This window comes from Apiospora marii (assembly GCF_038362585.1).
Source record: "Apiospora marii strain CBS 49790 chromosome Unknown utg000006l_segment0_segment0, whole genome shotgun sequence".
Lineage (NCBI taxonomy): Eukaryota > Fungi > Ascomycota > Sordariomycetes > Amphisphaeriales > Apiosporaceae > Apiospora > Apiospora marii.
This window is the reverse complement of record NW_027117378.1, coordinates 1,159,728-1,173,187: the sequence shown is the minus strand read 5'-3', so window position 1 is coordinate 1,173,187 and position 13,460 is coordinate 1,159,728. Positions and strand designations below refer to the sequence as shown.

Here is a 13,460-nt window from a genome sequence, read left to right as displayed (position 1 = left end):
CATTCCTGGGAGGGCCCTGGAAAGTTGATACAATGGCCAAATCGGTAAGCAGCGCAACGCCAGGCTTTGACCTAAAATACATATCCATACACATTTTCATACACAGAGGCACATCTGCTTCACGCCCCATCCAAAACTACCCAGGCTTCCGTAGATGGGGTGGTGACTTGGTCGAAGGATACTGTATCTGCCGTGGTGCGGGAACCATGGGGCACGAGGGGAGGAATAAACGACCAATCCTCCCCCTCGTCTTCCCCGCCGAAACCGTAACCCTCCAGTAGAGAAGGGCTCATCGAATAGAGGGAGTCTTCCATCGATTCGTAGATGACCTGCATCGGGGTCCCCGGGACGAACATCCTTGCGTTGCTGTTCTTGCCCCCCTTCTGCTTCCGCCTGGATAGGCGTACTGCATAGATGGGCTCGTCGTGGACTATATCGTTCAGATGGAAGTTGCCCTCTTTATCCCCGTCGTCGTACAGTAGGCCTAGGCGGTACAGGTCGGCGTCGTTCTCCACCACATTGTCGAACGATACGAATCCCCCTCCCACGGATATACCGCGGAAGGCCTCTTGGCGCTCCAAGCGAGGCGTGGACTTGCCGTCGCGCCCGCCGTCCCCGGGCAGCGGGACGTCGCTTCGCGCGAGCGAGAGGTCGTCTTCGTCCCTTGTCAAGTATTGGACGCCAGTGCGAAACTGCTGGCGTGGGGGATGGGGGCCCCCGACGGAAGTCTTGCGCTGCCGGCTGGACCGGTTCGCCTGGTTGCTGAGCCGGGACAGGGCGCGCTTGGGGTGGGTGCAGTACTCCCCCGTCCCTCCAGTCGTAGAGGCTGAGGTCGATCTTCATGCTCTTTGCGGCGGCGGGGCTGAGGGTCTGGGCGAGCCGTTTGATTTGGGGCTTGGTCAGGGGCTTGCTGATGCCGGACATGACGGGCAAGATGGCTACGTGTGGGCTTTGTGAACAGAGTAGGAGGGGGGGGGGAAGGGGCAAATAAGTGTTGATGTTCGGTCTAGTTGATGGGACTTGACTGCTTCAAGAGCTCACTTTGTCCAATATAAGGACGATGTATTGATCATGCCTTTCTTGTCTTGTGTGGAGAGAGCATTCGTGAAAGGTCCTAGAGGATCTGGGGCATCAAGATGGTTCTTATATTAACATCTTCTCACGTGCTATACCCCAGGTTTCACTTGAGCTGGACCCTTATCTCATAGACCTGAAGAGTCACCAGCGTGATGATACATTCTGATGTTGGTGTAAGATGACGAGCAAATGGATCTGATTGGCTGGCCGCCACCCAACTGCCCGGCCAAATGACTCACCTGCCCGAGGTCTGGTGTACAGCCCCTCGAGGCAGCTAATGCTGCCTAGCAGCCCTAGTGCAAAAGTGGTATCTCTGAGACTGGCATGAGAGTAGTCATACAGGCTACACTTATCCATATATCTGATCGTTCTGTTCCGAATGCTATGTTTGGGGAACTGACTGCCTTTGCAGGTGTTGCCTGGGGCTTGTGAGGACTTGGCAGGCAGACAGGCGACAGTCAGTTACCAAGCCTGGAGAGCTCCAATGATGTGATTGATTAGCAGGGGCAGATAGGCTACTAATATCAGCAACGCCGTGGTCCCACGTACAGGGAAGCCCCTGCCTAGAACAAATAACCTTTGAGCGCTAATCTCGGCGACTTCCCCAGACTAATGCCTTGTCGATTCAGACAAGAGTTGTGCAGAATAAATCCTCCGCACCCCGAAGACCAGCGAAACCTTCGACGTTGCAATCCGGACATTAAAATTGCTTCTTATGCATTAGGCACGGCCGGTGCCGTATTACAAGAGTTGCAGGAGTAAACTATTAACCTCCAATTGGATTGAGCGCATGGCTCGGTCTGGCTCTGTTATCCGAATGGCATACCGTTCGACACGACCTTTTTGCTGTGATAAGAGATGGTAGCGCAAGTGCCATGGCTGCCGTCGGCTTCTCGACCGGTCTCTTAGGGCAACAAAGCACCACCAGATCGTGCCATGTGCTTCGTGTCTGTTGGCACTTGCCCTAGGTGCAGAGCCTCAGAACCTTTTAGTAGCACCGTTGAGGCAGGTTGGATAAGAAATAGGTGCGGAACCTAAAGGCCTAGCTAATCACAGCCATCTCCGTTCTCAGTAAACTTTCGACCCGGGAACGCCCTAGGTATACTACTTGGAAACGACGTAGGTCGACTACATCACGTATATACCGGGACATGACTTGGAGAGCAACTTCGATTTGAAGCCAAAGACATTCTTTCTTTTGTTGGTGCAGGGGTGGTCCTTATCTCGATATTGCGATGACACGGCTGATCCATTCCCAGTGCGACATAGCAGACCGGGCCTTTCCTCGTCCCTCTTCTAGCCCTAGGATTGCGACGAAATGACCTGATGCTGTGATCTGGTTCAGATAGACTGATAGGTGTGACAATGCGATATCGCAAGCCTGTGTGTGCATGCGGAGTGCCACAGCAGCGGAGCGGCAGACCACAGACATATTGCACTTATGCAAGGATGGACATTGAACGCAGACGTCGAGGCTTGATATGCAGTGGCTATTTTACTACCCGAAAAGGAAGGTGCGTTCTGTTTTCCCCTAGCAAGCCGTCGCTGCCGAGGACCCGATTGGTGTCGATCGGTTTAGGCGGGTCATCCTCATCTCGGCTCTTTGCCCAGATCCACGGCCATTGAATCAAGGCTCTGCGAGTTGCCTCACTCGGTCAAGGCCAGGTCGGGGCGGGGAAGATAGGTACAGCCAATGGTAGGTGCGTGGTTCGCATCTGTTTATATGTGCTTGTTCGCTTTGTATATATTGCTTAGTACTTTCCTTAACGTGTTCGTTCTTTTCTCTCCTTCACCCTCTACCAGGCCTCCCTGTAGACCGTTCTTCTCGTTAGCCTTCCTTCCAACCCTCAGGCACGATGAGACTCCCATTCTCGGTCTCGGCAGCGCTGCTGCTAGCCCCCCCTGGCGCCTGTACTTGCTTTGCGCCACCAAAGTGGCATGCAAGTTGGGCCTATCGAGATCAGCCTTCTGCAGGATACCGAACTGCTTGGCATCAACGGGACCAATGGCTGGGGCACCTTCGATCAGCAGCTGGACCACTCGGACCCCAGCAAGGGCACCTTCGAACAGAGGTTAGTATATTGCACACCCGCTGCGTTTATGGCGGCCATGGAGCTAACAGCACTCGTCAAAGATACTGGTATGGAACCCAGTTCTGGAAGGGCCCGGGATCGCCTATTATCCTGACTACGCCGGGTGAGCAGTCAGCCGACGTAAGTACATAGCAACGCGTGGGCTTCGCTACTACTCCTATTAGGTTGTAGAGTCTTCTGAGATTTCTTCAAGCTAATTATGTCGCTAGGGGTTCAATGTCACTTATACGACGGAGAAGCGTTTGACCGGTCTCATGGCCAAGAAGATGGGCGCGGCTGTTATTGTTCTGGAGCATCGCTACTGGGGCGGTAGCAGTCCCTTCAAGGAGCTCACTGTCAAGAATCTGCAGTATCTGACACTGGACAACTCCCTCAAGGACCTGACGTACTTCGCCAAGAATTTTGATCCACCCTTCGACAAGAGTGGTAAGAGTCACCCAGCCGAGGCGCCTTGGGTCTTTTCCGGAGGCTCGTACTCGGGTGCCCTGGCTGGATGGTTGGAGAGACTTGAGCCGGGCACTTACTGGGCCTACTACGGTACCAGCGGCGTCGTCGAGGCTCTGAGCGACTTTTACACCTACTACACGCCCGCCATGGAAGCAGCGCCCAAGAATTGTACCAAGGATCTGACCGCCTTGACCGACTACATTGACGAGATCTTGTTCCATGGCAGCGCAGAAGAGAAGAAAGCCCTCAAGGACAGGTTCAAGCTTGGCGACCTTGGCGACAAGGACTTTGGCGGTGCCTTGATTGCTGGCCCTGGATCGTGGCAGGGAAACCAGTTCTACACGTTGGAGCAGGAAGGCGTTGTTAAGCTCTTCGAATTCTGCGACTACCTCGAGAACGTCTTCCCAGATGCGTCAAATGCGACATCCGGCAAATACCCGACAAATGGGACGCATGTTCCGGATGAGAACGGCGTTGGCGTAGAAAAGGCATTGGACGGATACGTCAAGTGGTGGCTAGATTTGTATTTCCCCGGTAGTAAGTCTTCCTGATTCTCTCAAAGACGATATGGAGCCCAGCAGAGCTAACGAAACCTTTGCAGCATGCGAAAGCTATGGGCTGGATGGATTCAATGGCACCTACAACACTGAGTGTTTCAAGTACGAGAACGAAGACAACCTTCTGTACAAGGATACCCGAGTCGACAACGTGTCAGGTCGCACGTGGATGTGGATGCTCTGCAACGAGCCGTTCGAGTGGTGGCAGACAGGAGCCCCCTTTGGCACGCCATCGTTCGTCTCGCGCAAGGTCGACGTCGACTACTACCGCCAGCAGTGCTACTATATGTTTCCTCCCTCGGAGGGTGGATACGGCATCCTCAAGGGCAAGACGGTGGAGATGCTGAACAACAGAACCGATGGGTGGTACCACACCGACACGAAGCGCCTCATGTATGCCAACGGACAGTACGATCCCTGGATCGATGTCACTGTCAGCTCTCCCTACACACGTCCCGGCGGTCCTGTAGAGAGCACGAAGCAGTTGCCCATCCGGGTGATTCCGGAGGGAAACCACTGCAGTGACTTATACGGCCAGAACTGGGATGCTAACGCCGAGACCAAGGCCATCGCGGATGCCGAGGTGCACGAGATGGCTCAATGGGTTGGCGAGTTCTACAAGCTGAAGAGCAAGAGGGAGGTGCCGTTTACCTCTTAGATGCTGCTTCTGAGACTAGAGTCGCACTTTCATAGAGAGGCACCTAATGTGTATGCCCTAGGCATCAACCTAACCTAATGACTAATAAAGAGACTCGTCCCATTTGGTTGCTGGAAGTGTTTCTGCTGTTTGCTACTGTGATTTGTTGCACGTTTTCAGGTCTGCCTTTTGGGCCATGAAACATGGGCCAGATGGAGCTATGGTCTGTAGCCATGCCACATCAATGTGGTCCCCGTTCAGCAACAGGCCGGTGGGATAACGTGGCATTGGTATCACCCGGTCCCGGTCTTGCCGCCATGTGGCACGCAAACCCCGACGACATACATACATGGTGGCCCCAATACCAACACAGAACGCGGAATTGTAATAGACCACAAACAAGGCATTATGCTCACCGCTTACAATAAGCGAGAGACTGGTTCTGAGCAATACAGTCTGCGTAGGTATTACTCCACAATCTGGAACCTGACCTTTTGCCCCTGCCCCTCTTCTGCCTCCGTAACGTCCACCCAGTCCAAGAACCGGGGGTCTTCGCCGAGGACCCAGTTCCCCCCCTGCCTGGCCAGCTCGTCTTCGTCGGGCTTCTCGCCGGCCAAAGCGAAATCGCTCTGGTGCCACCGGTGCAGCCGCTTGTCCCGGAGGTCCGTCTCCAGGTCGCCCCAGCACCACCAGATGGTCCCCATGTAGCCGTGGTTGATGCCGATCTCGAACACCTCCCCGGGGACGAGGTCCTCCCTGCTGGTGCGGCCGCTCCGGTCGGCCCGCTGGAAGATGCGCTCCCAGTTTAGCGTGTGCGTGACTGTCGTTGTTGTCGTCGTTGCTGCGGATGCTACCGATCCTGGGCTATTGGGGGTGGTGATGGTGGTGCCGGCGACAGGGGGCACGGTGACGAACCGGATCCCGCGCTCCCGCAGGTCGTCCGACTCGCTGCGCCACCGGTCGTTGGTCCGGAAGTGGCCCAGCGAGATGTTCCGCGTCCGGTCGCCCGAGGCGCTGCGCAGGAGCCCGAAGCCGCCCCGGGCGAAGATGTCGATCCCGCCCTCCTCGCCGGGCTCCGTCACTTCGCAGATGCTGTGGTGGGTGGCGAAGGTGAGCGGCCTCTTGTCGTCGTCGTCGTCGTCGTGGCTGCCGCCGACGGGGGCCCGGGACAGGGTGAGGGTCAGCTGCAGGGCGGCGTCTGGGTCGCTGCGGGAGAGGGTGGGGGTGGCGGAGAGGCGGACGCGGATTTGGGCTTTTCTGGTTGAGGGGTTGGACCTGTGGTTGATGAAGACCATGGTTACTGATTTGGGGGATGGGTATGTATTGGTGTGGGATGGGGGGAAAGAAAAGGAAAGTGTAGGTCGTTGGTTCCAGGCAGTCGTTCGAAAAAAAGGGGGATTGACCCCGCTATTAGACTGTGACGTTGTGGTATTAGTAATACGTCGCTGGAAGGATCCGGCCCCTGGAAAGTAATTGATAAGATGGATGGTTCGGATTCAGGGGAGTGGATAAGTACAAATGAGCAGATGCATGGAATGTAATAGCTGTAAAGAAGCGGATTCCCGTAATATTTGCTTGATGGCTAGATACCTATGTAGGTCAGTTACCACCCGTCCCCGCACCGGCCCCTGGTGCCTGGCCTGGGGTGGGTTGCCGAAAAGTTTTTTGTTGTTGTTGTAGTTGGTGGCTTTCTCTTTTCTTTCTTCTTCTCCATCTCCGCGTATGCATACGATTCCGCGTAAAGGGGGTACTGCCGCTAACACAGCCCATCCAGCAGCAGGTCCCTATAATCAGAGCTATGATGAGGACCCCGGCAATGACGCCGATGATGGCACTTTCAGAAATCGTCCCCGGCGGCTGCTGAGAAGGGGGCGGCGGTAGAGGCTGGCTGTTCTCACCTGTTGGTGACGGCATATCAGCGGTATCCTTGTCTGGAACAGCTGCCTGGTTCTTGGCATCGAGTTGGAGTGTGTTGGAGGCGGTTATGGTGGGCAAAGCACAGCTCCGCGCTGACGATATACCTAGGCTCGATCGGATCGAGGTGACGAAACCCGAGGGATATGTATGTCGAACTTTCAGATGTCTCGCTTTGGTACTGGAGGGCTGGAGACTCGGGCATAGAGACGCGTGAGAGGCGCCACCGTTATACTGAATAGGGCCGGCCATGAGACCCGCTGGATTAATCTAGTCCTCCACGGATGATATATTAGAGATTGGGAAAAGAACCTGGCGTCTCGGACCTCTTGTGGTAAACAGCCAGTCCATGTGACATCCCAGATGAAGAAAAGGATGCAATGTTGGCTATAAGAGTGAATAGGAGGCTTGTCGTATTCCCAAGGGCCCTCAACAGTTTTGTCTAATAACATGACCTACAGGAACCGTACTCCTCTTCACAGATTAACTGAGGGAATGGTGTCTGAATACCCGGTGACAGTCATATGTTTTGAGGGGCAGTTTGCCAGCCGCCCGCCACATGAAACTGGGAGTAGGACGAGGACTCATCGTAGAATCACTGGCACATCTCGACTTGAGAGCTTAGGAGGCAGACGACCTCAGGGCCCACACGTCTAAGTGCAGATCTGTATATGATTCGTGCTGACTGTATTCTGACATGTGGTGACGAGCCACTCCAACCCCGGAACCCCTTAAAAGACTCATAACCATACAAAACGATGAGATCTGTATGATAGTCATGACCACTATGTCGTAACAGCTGATTATCCCATCGAACCACTGCCCACCACACAAGCGAACCCTTTTCCCAACCCCCTTCCACACACCCATCCCTTTCCGTCACCACTGCAATCTAGCACCCTCACACTTCCAGCGGGCCACCTTCATTCAGCTCCGGGCGCTCATGGCCATCTCCACCTCCGAGTCGGACCTATTATCCTCCCGTCGCACGGTGCAGCAGCCGCAGCCCTCGGTGTCCCCGTCCCAGGTCATGAAGGAGCAGCACAGCGTGAGGAGCATGAGGAAGATGCCGATGACCAAGAACATCGTGATGAAGAGGACGGCGAGGAGAGCTTGTTCCATGACTGCGTTGTTGCAACAGGCTGGTTCGTGGCACAATGAGCCTGATGGACGGCTGATGTCTGTGCGTGTATGACGGCTGGCTGACTGGCTGCTGAAATATCGATAAAGGAAAGGGGGGTGTCCACGATGGGTGTACCTGATAAACAGAGGGTGATCGACTCAGAAAAGCGATGGCCGACTTGAAAGGTTTGTCATCCAGTTGAGACTCTTTACATGGCTGATCGAAGTCGCTGGAATGTCGAATATGCGTCACACATTGGCTGGGGGCAATCGAGTTATGGATATATAGTCATGGGCGAAAACGTATTGTAACAAGTTGCAAAGCTTGCCCAATGATCCGTGGAATTTAACAGTGAGATCCTGGGGACTCTGGCCAGTTGGTATGCAGTCATGCAGCTATATGTCCATGGTGACTGACCGCTTCTCAGCCCCAAAAGTCGCACGAGAACACAAGTTTGCATCATGGAACATTTCAGAAACCATTTTCACCGCTCAAAACGAAAGACTCGTCATTCTTCAACTGGTTTGATTGCAGGAGCAGAGTTTGTTTGTATTGATGAAACGAATGGTTTGATACGGAACGGGTAGGAAAACTCAGTAACTGCAGATTCCACCGACATCATCGTCAATGGTCCAAGTTCCCGCAAGGCCGCTGCGAATCATGTTAGTAAGTTTGTTTTTTGGAAACATTTGCAAAAAAGGGGGGTAATGGCAGGGACATGGACATGGACAATAACTTACTTCTCGACGACGGGTTCTTCGACCACTTCAGGCTCCTCCGGCTTGCCGGCAAAGAAGTCGCCATCGCCGACGGTCTTAGCCTGGCGGCTCATCCATCGCTTGGCCCAGGCCTCGACGGCGGGCTCGCCCGTCTCGTCACGCGCCTGCTTCAGGAACGGAATCAGGGCGGTACCACCGGTGCCCTTGACCTTCTTGTGCTGCTCGTTCTTCGAGGCCGTCGCGAGGTTCTGGGGCCGCCTGGTCGCCTCGGGGCTGCGGCTCCGGCTGCGGGCCCGATTTTGGCGCGAAGGCAGGATAATGAAGCGCGTGACGATGGCGATGTGGATATCGCGGAAGTTGCGCAGCATAGTCAGGCAGGCATCGTACGCCAATCCGAGGGGGCGGTTGGTCTTGGAGTTGGCCTCGACGAACTCTCGGATATTGGAAACGTACGTGACATCCTTCAGGAAGCGCGCGTGGGGACCCGGCATGTAGCGCCGCATGTCCTGGATGAAGTTGTGGCTCGGCGCCTTCATGCGGCCCTCGCGATCGGATTCGGAGGCCGGATCGGCCTTCTCTCCCGTCGGCCGGTGTTCGATGCCTAGCATGATGTCGAAGAACTGGATGAGCGAGCTCTGGGCATTGCTAGGACCAGAATACTGCACATAGTCGGACTTTCCGGAACCGTCGTCCCAGATGACGCCATGTGGCAGCCCGGCTTCCTGCATGTTCTTGCTACCAGCAAGGAAGGTACGGATGCGGCGGTAGAAGAAGCCGGGATCGCAGCTTTCGTGCATACGGTGGAGCAGTTCCCCTAGGTCGTCCAGGCGCTCGGCAAATCCACGCAGACAACGTGTCACGGTTTCTGCGTCATTTTGGCGAGCGGCAGCGACGGCGGTAAGCATGAGAGGAATGATGGGACCTCCACGGGCTTCGATGGCGACGGAGACCAGGTAGAACCAGGACTCGTCCAAGGAGCCCGTGAAGGTGACCAGGGTGGCGAGGTTGTCGAGGTCATCGATGTCCTCGCCCATGAAGAGCGGCTTGAAGTTCCACAGCACCGAGGCGGCGTAGGTGGAGACCGGAGGCACTTCAAGCCGCTTGCAGATATCCAGCAGCGGCACGGAAATGGCCGGCGGTACACGATCCAGGGGGGCGTCGCCACCCCAGATGTAGCCGTGGGCAAAGAAAGTGAGGAGCATGTAAGCTCTCCGCCATTCTGCGTCGTGTTCCAGACCGACGGTGGAGAGCACGGGAAGACGGTCAATGACTCCTCTCAGACGCTTGCTGAGGATGAGGTGCTGCAAGTTGGCAGCAATGGCCTCCCACTTGTTGTAGTAGGGGTCCGGCAGTCTCGTCAAGGGCAGGACATCCGGCAGGAAGCCATGAGTGGGCGAGATGCCATAGTCGGCCAAGACGGGGATGGGAGGAAGCATAGCGAGCAAATTCTAGCAACTAGTGGCCGAAGATGGGCTATCACTATAACTCGCAAAAGTAGAGCAAACGGGTAGCAGGTATTGGAAGGGGCAACTTTCAAGTTACGTATCCTGACGCAAGGAGTATACAGGTAATTCTGTAATACTCCTCAGCCGTGCGAAAATCCCGGTGAGCCGTGAGCATGAGATAACAGTTGGGACGATACTTGAGACGAGTCGAGAAGTAGACAATAAGACAAGGGACGGAGAAAGCGAGTGTCAAAAAAAGTTGGGAAGGCTGTTGGTTTGAGGCCTTTTGTGTTCGGCTTTACTTTACGTACGGAATAAGGCGGCTTTGTGGGTTCGACTTAGAAATCCAGCGTGGGATTTCTGACTAACTCCAAAGCGACGGTAGCAAGCGACATATGCGCGTACTTATATAATATACATATCAATTGGCGACTGAGTCCTAACTTACCTTTTATATAGGCCCGTTGTAATAGTGGCCTTTGGTGTAAGAGGACTGGCCAGTGGTGCGCATCTTGTCGTCGTACAAGCAGATGATTGATCGGTTTTGCCCCTCGAGTGGATAGAATGTTTCCGCTACGCCGGGGCCGCCTTCTCCAGCTCCCCAGGCTACGCGTGCTAGTCGTTGGAAGGGTCTGGTTTTAGTCAAACGGGAGAAGGGGAGGCGCACGCCTGAACGCAGGGCCGAGCGGATGCAAGTGTTTCGACTTTTCATCATCGAATGGTGTCTTGCACGAGTAGCTTAGTCGAAAGAAAGAGTGCCGGATGTGGCCGATGTCGGTATTGGTTGCTCTCCTGGTGTTCACTGACTTACAGGCATTACCCAGGCAGCGAGCTTATTGGAATCCAGCGCGGCCAGTTACCAGATTGCCATGGTAGGGTCGTAGTACGTAAGCTATGCCAGACGCAATACTCTGTGCGTCAGGGTTGAAACATCGAGCGCCTGGAAATCGATTTGAGGAGGGACAAGTCGAGACGGGGGGGGACTCTGGGGTGGGTGAGGTCATTGCAGCATGGTAGGTATTAGGTTAAGTCGCCAATTACCAGTGGGGGCGCACAGCTAAAGCCTTATCGCTATCGGCGGTCGTAGGTGTTGCCCAGCGCAGTTCCAACTCTTCCATTGGTGGACTGTTCATTGATGATCCGCACTTGCTTCCCCCAGCTACTTCAGCCTTGGCGGGCAGCATGGACAAGGCGTCCAAACCAACTGGAGATTGGGGGACTTGTCGCAATCGATCATCCAGCTTCCTGATCACCACCGCTTTCTTGTCTTGATCAACCAGCGATGCGATTGACTAACCCCTTCGAATGAGAAACCGCTGGGCAGGCCGGTTGCAGACGAGAAGTAGAAGATGGCTGTTCAGCAGCATGTCCTGAACTGGCTGTACAGCGTCTTGACCAGTGTATGTCAACATTGTCGCATGGAATCTGGCGTCTGCGATTTGATCACGCGATCTAACTCGGTCATTTCAGGAATACCATAATGTTAATCGAACATATAACGACGTAGCGCAAGCGCTTTCCGTCTACCCATCTTTGTCGCCGAGGACCGACGTACACACCTTCGACAATGGCGTTTCCGCACTGCTAGTCCATCTCACCGGCACCATCCCTGTGGTCTTTCGGGGAACCACATACCGGTTTCCGATCTCAATATGGGTGCCGCATGCCTACCCCCGGGAGGCGCCGCTGGCCTATGTGACCCCGACGGAGTCCATGATGGTCAGGCCAGGCCAGCATGTTGATCCCCAAGGTCGCATATACCATCCGTATTTGGTCGGTTGGCTTGAGTTCTGGGATGTGAGTGGAACAAATTCGAGCGACGACAACTATCCCGAAGATTATTTACTAACGCAAGGATATATAGAAATCCTCCATACTCGATTTCCTAGCTATACTGCGCGATGTGTTTGCCAAAGAGCCCCCCGTCATCGCGAGGCAGCAGCAACCCAGGCCTCCCCAACCTGAGCAATCAACTGCCACGCCGCCACCACCTCCCGTTCCGCCACTACCTGCTGAGCTGTCTAGAACACCTCTTCACACTCAGTCGCCTGCAGTTGGTGATCGACCTCCACCGCCGCCGCCAAAGGGCAGCGATGCTCCCCAGGTCGTGCCCGGCCAGGCCATCAACGCCGCAGATGGGCCCCCTCTGCCACCTTTACCTCATGAGGCTCGCCATCCACAACATCCCCAGCCGAACAGGATGTCGAGATATGATAGCGCACCTCCTTTACCGCCACAGCAGCAGCAGCAACATCAATCACCACTGCCACAAGCATACAGTCAGGCGCCAGGCCAGCAATTCCATCCTCAGCAGCCAGCCGCGTACCAACAACCCGCCCCTCAGCCCGGCTACCAAGGACCACCACAACCTGGCCCAGGGCTACCACCCATGAGCCCAAACTACCATGACGGCAACCAGGCACCATACGCTGGTCATCCTCCAAATTGGCAGCCACCACACCCGCAACAGCCGATGCACCAGCCGCCCATACAACCCAAACCGAAGCCGCCACCTCCACCGGATATCATGGACGAGCCCCTGACGCTCTCCCTCCCTTCGCCCTCGAACATACCCCCACCCCCTATCCCGCCCAACCCGGAGAAGGACGCCCTGCTGCGCCAGCTCGCCGCGACGCTCTACTCGCACCGCATGCGCGCGCGCCAGCAGAACGAGTCGTCCCTGGCGGGCCTGACGGCGCAGCGCAACGCCATGCTCGCCGCCGCGCAGAACCTGCAGTCGGACGCGAGCAACCTGGCGCCCCTGTCGGCCATGCTGAGCTCCAACACGTCCATCCTGCAGTCCTCGCTCCAGGAGGCCGACCGCGTCATCTCCAACTCGCGCACCCAGACGCCCCCCGCCATCGACGAGCTCCTCGTCGCCCCCCACCGTCGTCGGCAACCAGCTCTACGACGTCATCGCCGAGGAGCGCGCCCTCGGCGACACCATCTTCATGCTCGGCCGCGCCGTCGAGCGCGGTCGCGTCGCCCCCGCCGTCTTCGCCAAGACGGTCCGCAGCCTGGCCCGCGAGCAGTACCTCAAGAAGGCGCTGGCGCGGAAGATTGGCAAGGGCATGGGGCTCGTTGCGTAAAACTCTTGCAATTAAGAATTACAAGACAAGGAGAGAGAGAGCAAATTTGCTGTTCCGAACGTGTATCAAACGGCCAGGCGTCGTTGTTGTCCTTGACATACATACTTAGCGTAGCATTCGAGTTGGAACGAAACGAAACCTCTAGGCGCAGCAAGTTGTAAGGACATGTATAGGGAAAGTCTGATGTAGCACGAAGATACTTAAGTACGAAGTCAATGACAGCATACATTTGATGATCACCAAGCAGGGCAATATCCGTGGCAATTTGATCTTCACTTTATCCGTAATCTAGAAGCTGACAGGCGATGCCAGGATATAAAGAATGCAACTGGTTCAATCAAAGTACCTCAGCTATCCGT

At 55.4% G+C, this 13,460-nt stretch overlaps 6 protein-coding genes across 6 annotated transcripts; 2 read left to right on the top strand and 4 right to left on the bottom strand.

Annotated features, from left to right (window-relative positions):
• Window positions 1–119: 119 nt before the first annotated feature.
• On the bottom strand, window positions 120–924 carry PG985_010109 (uncharacterized protein; the record flags this gene model as incomplete). The annotated part of the gene is given in 2 exon segments (XM_066829877.1): window positions 120–782; window positions 802–924. 2 exon segments carry the CDS (start codon window positions 922–924, stop codon window positions 120–122), a joined length of 786 nt encoding a protein of 261 aa, XP_066682267.1.
• Window positions 925–3,015: 2,091 nt separating this feature from the next.
• PG985_010108 (serine-type peptidase) lies at window positions 3,016–4,832 on the top strand (the record flags this gene model as incomplete). The annotated part of the gene is made up of 4 exons (XM_066829876.1): window positions 3,016–3,149; window positions 3,212–3,290; window positions 3,380–4,154; window positions 4,219–4,832. 4 exons carry the CDS (start codon window positions 3,016–3,018, stop codon window positions 4,830–4,832), a joined length of 1,602 nt encoding a protein of 533 aa, XP_066682266.1.
• A 446-nt stretch (window positions 4,833–5,278) lies between these two features.
• On the bottom strand, window positions 5,279–6,106 carry PG985_010107 (uncharacterized protein; the record flags this gene model as incomplete). The annotated part of the gene is made up of 1 exon (XM_066829875.1): window positions 5,279–6,106. The coding sequence occupies one exon, from the start codon at window positions 6,104–6,106 to the stop codon at window positions 5,279–5,281; it is 828 nt and encodes a 275-aa protein (XP_066682265.1).
• A 1,546-nt stretch (window positions 6,107–7,652) lies between these two features.
• PG985_010106 (uncharacterized protein) lies at window positions 7,653–7,847 on the bottom strand (the record flags this gene model as incomplete). Its single annotated transcript, XM_066829874.1, has 1 exon — window positions 7,653–7,847. The coding sequence occupies one exon, from the start codon at window positions 7,845–7,847 to the stop codon at window positions 7,653–7,655; it is 195 nt and encodes a 64-aa protein (XP_066682264.1).
• Window positions 7,848–8,441: 594 nt separating this feature from the next.
• Window positions 8,442–10,003, bottom strand: PG985_010105 (Indoleamine 2-3-dioxygenase; the record flags this gene model as incomplete). The annotated part of the gene is made up of 2 exons (XM_066829873.1): window positions 8,442–8,499; window positions 8,589–10,003. The coding sequence occupies 2 exons, from the start codon at window positions 10,001–10,003 to the stop codon at window positions 8,442–8,444; spliced, it is 1,473 nt and encodes a 490-aa protein (XP_066682263.1).
• Window positions 10,004–11,361: 1,358 nt separating this feature from the next.
• Window positions 11,362–13,101, top strand: PG985_010104 (uncharacterized protein; the record flags this gene model as incomplete). Its single annotated transcript, XM_066829872.1, has 4 exons — window positions 11,362–11,412; window positions 11,483–11,809; window positions 11,877–12,887; window positions 12,916–13,101. The coding sequence occupies 4 exons, from the start codon at window positions 11,362–11,364 to the stop codon at window positions 13,099–13,101; spliced, it is 1,575 nt and encodes a 524-aa protein (XP_066682262.1).
• Between the last annotated feature and the right edge of the window lie 359 nt (window positions 13,102–13,460).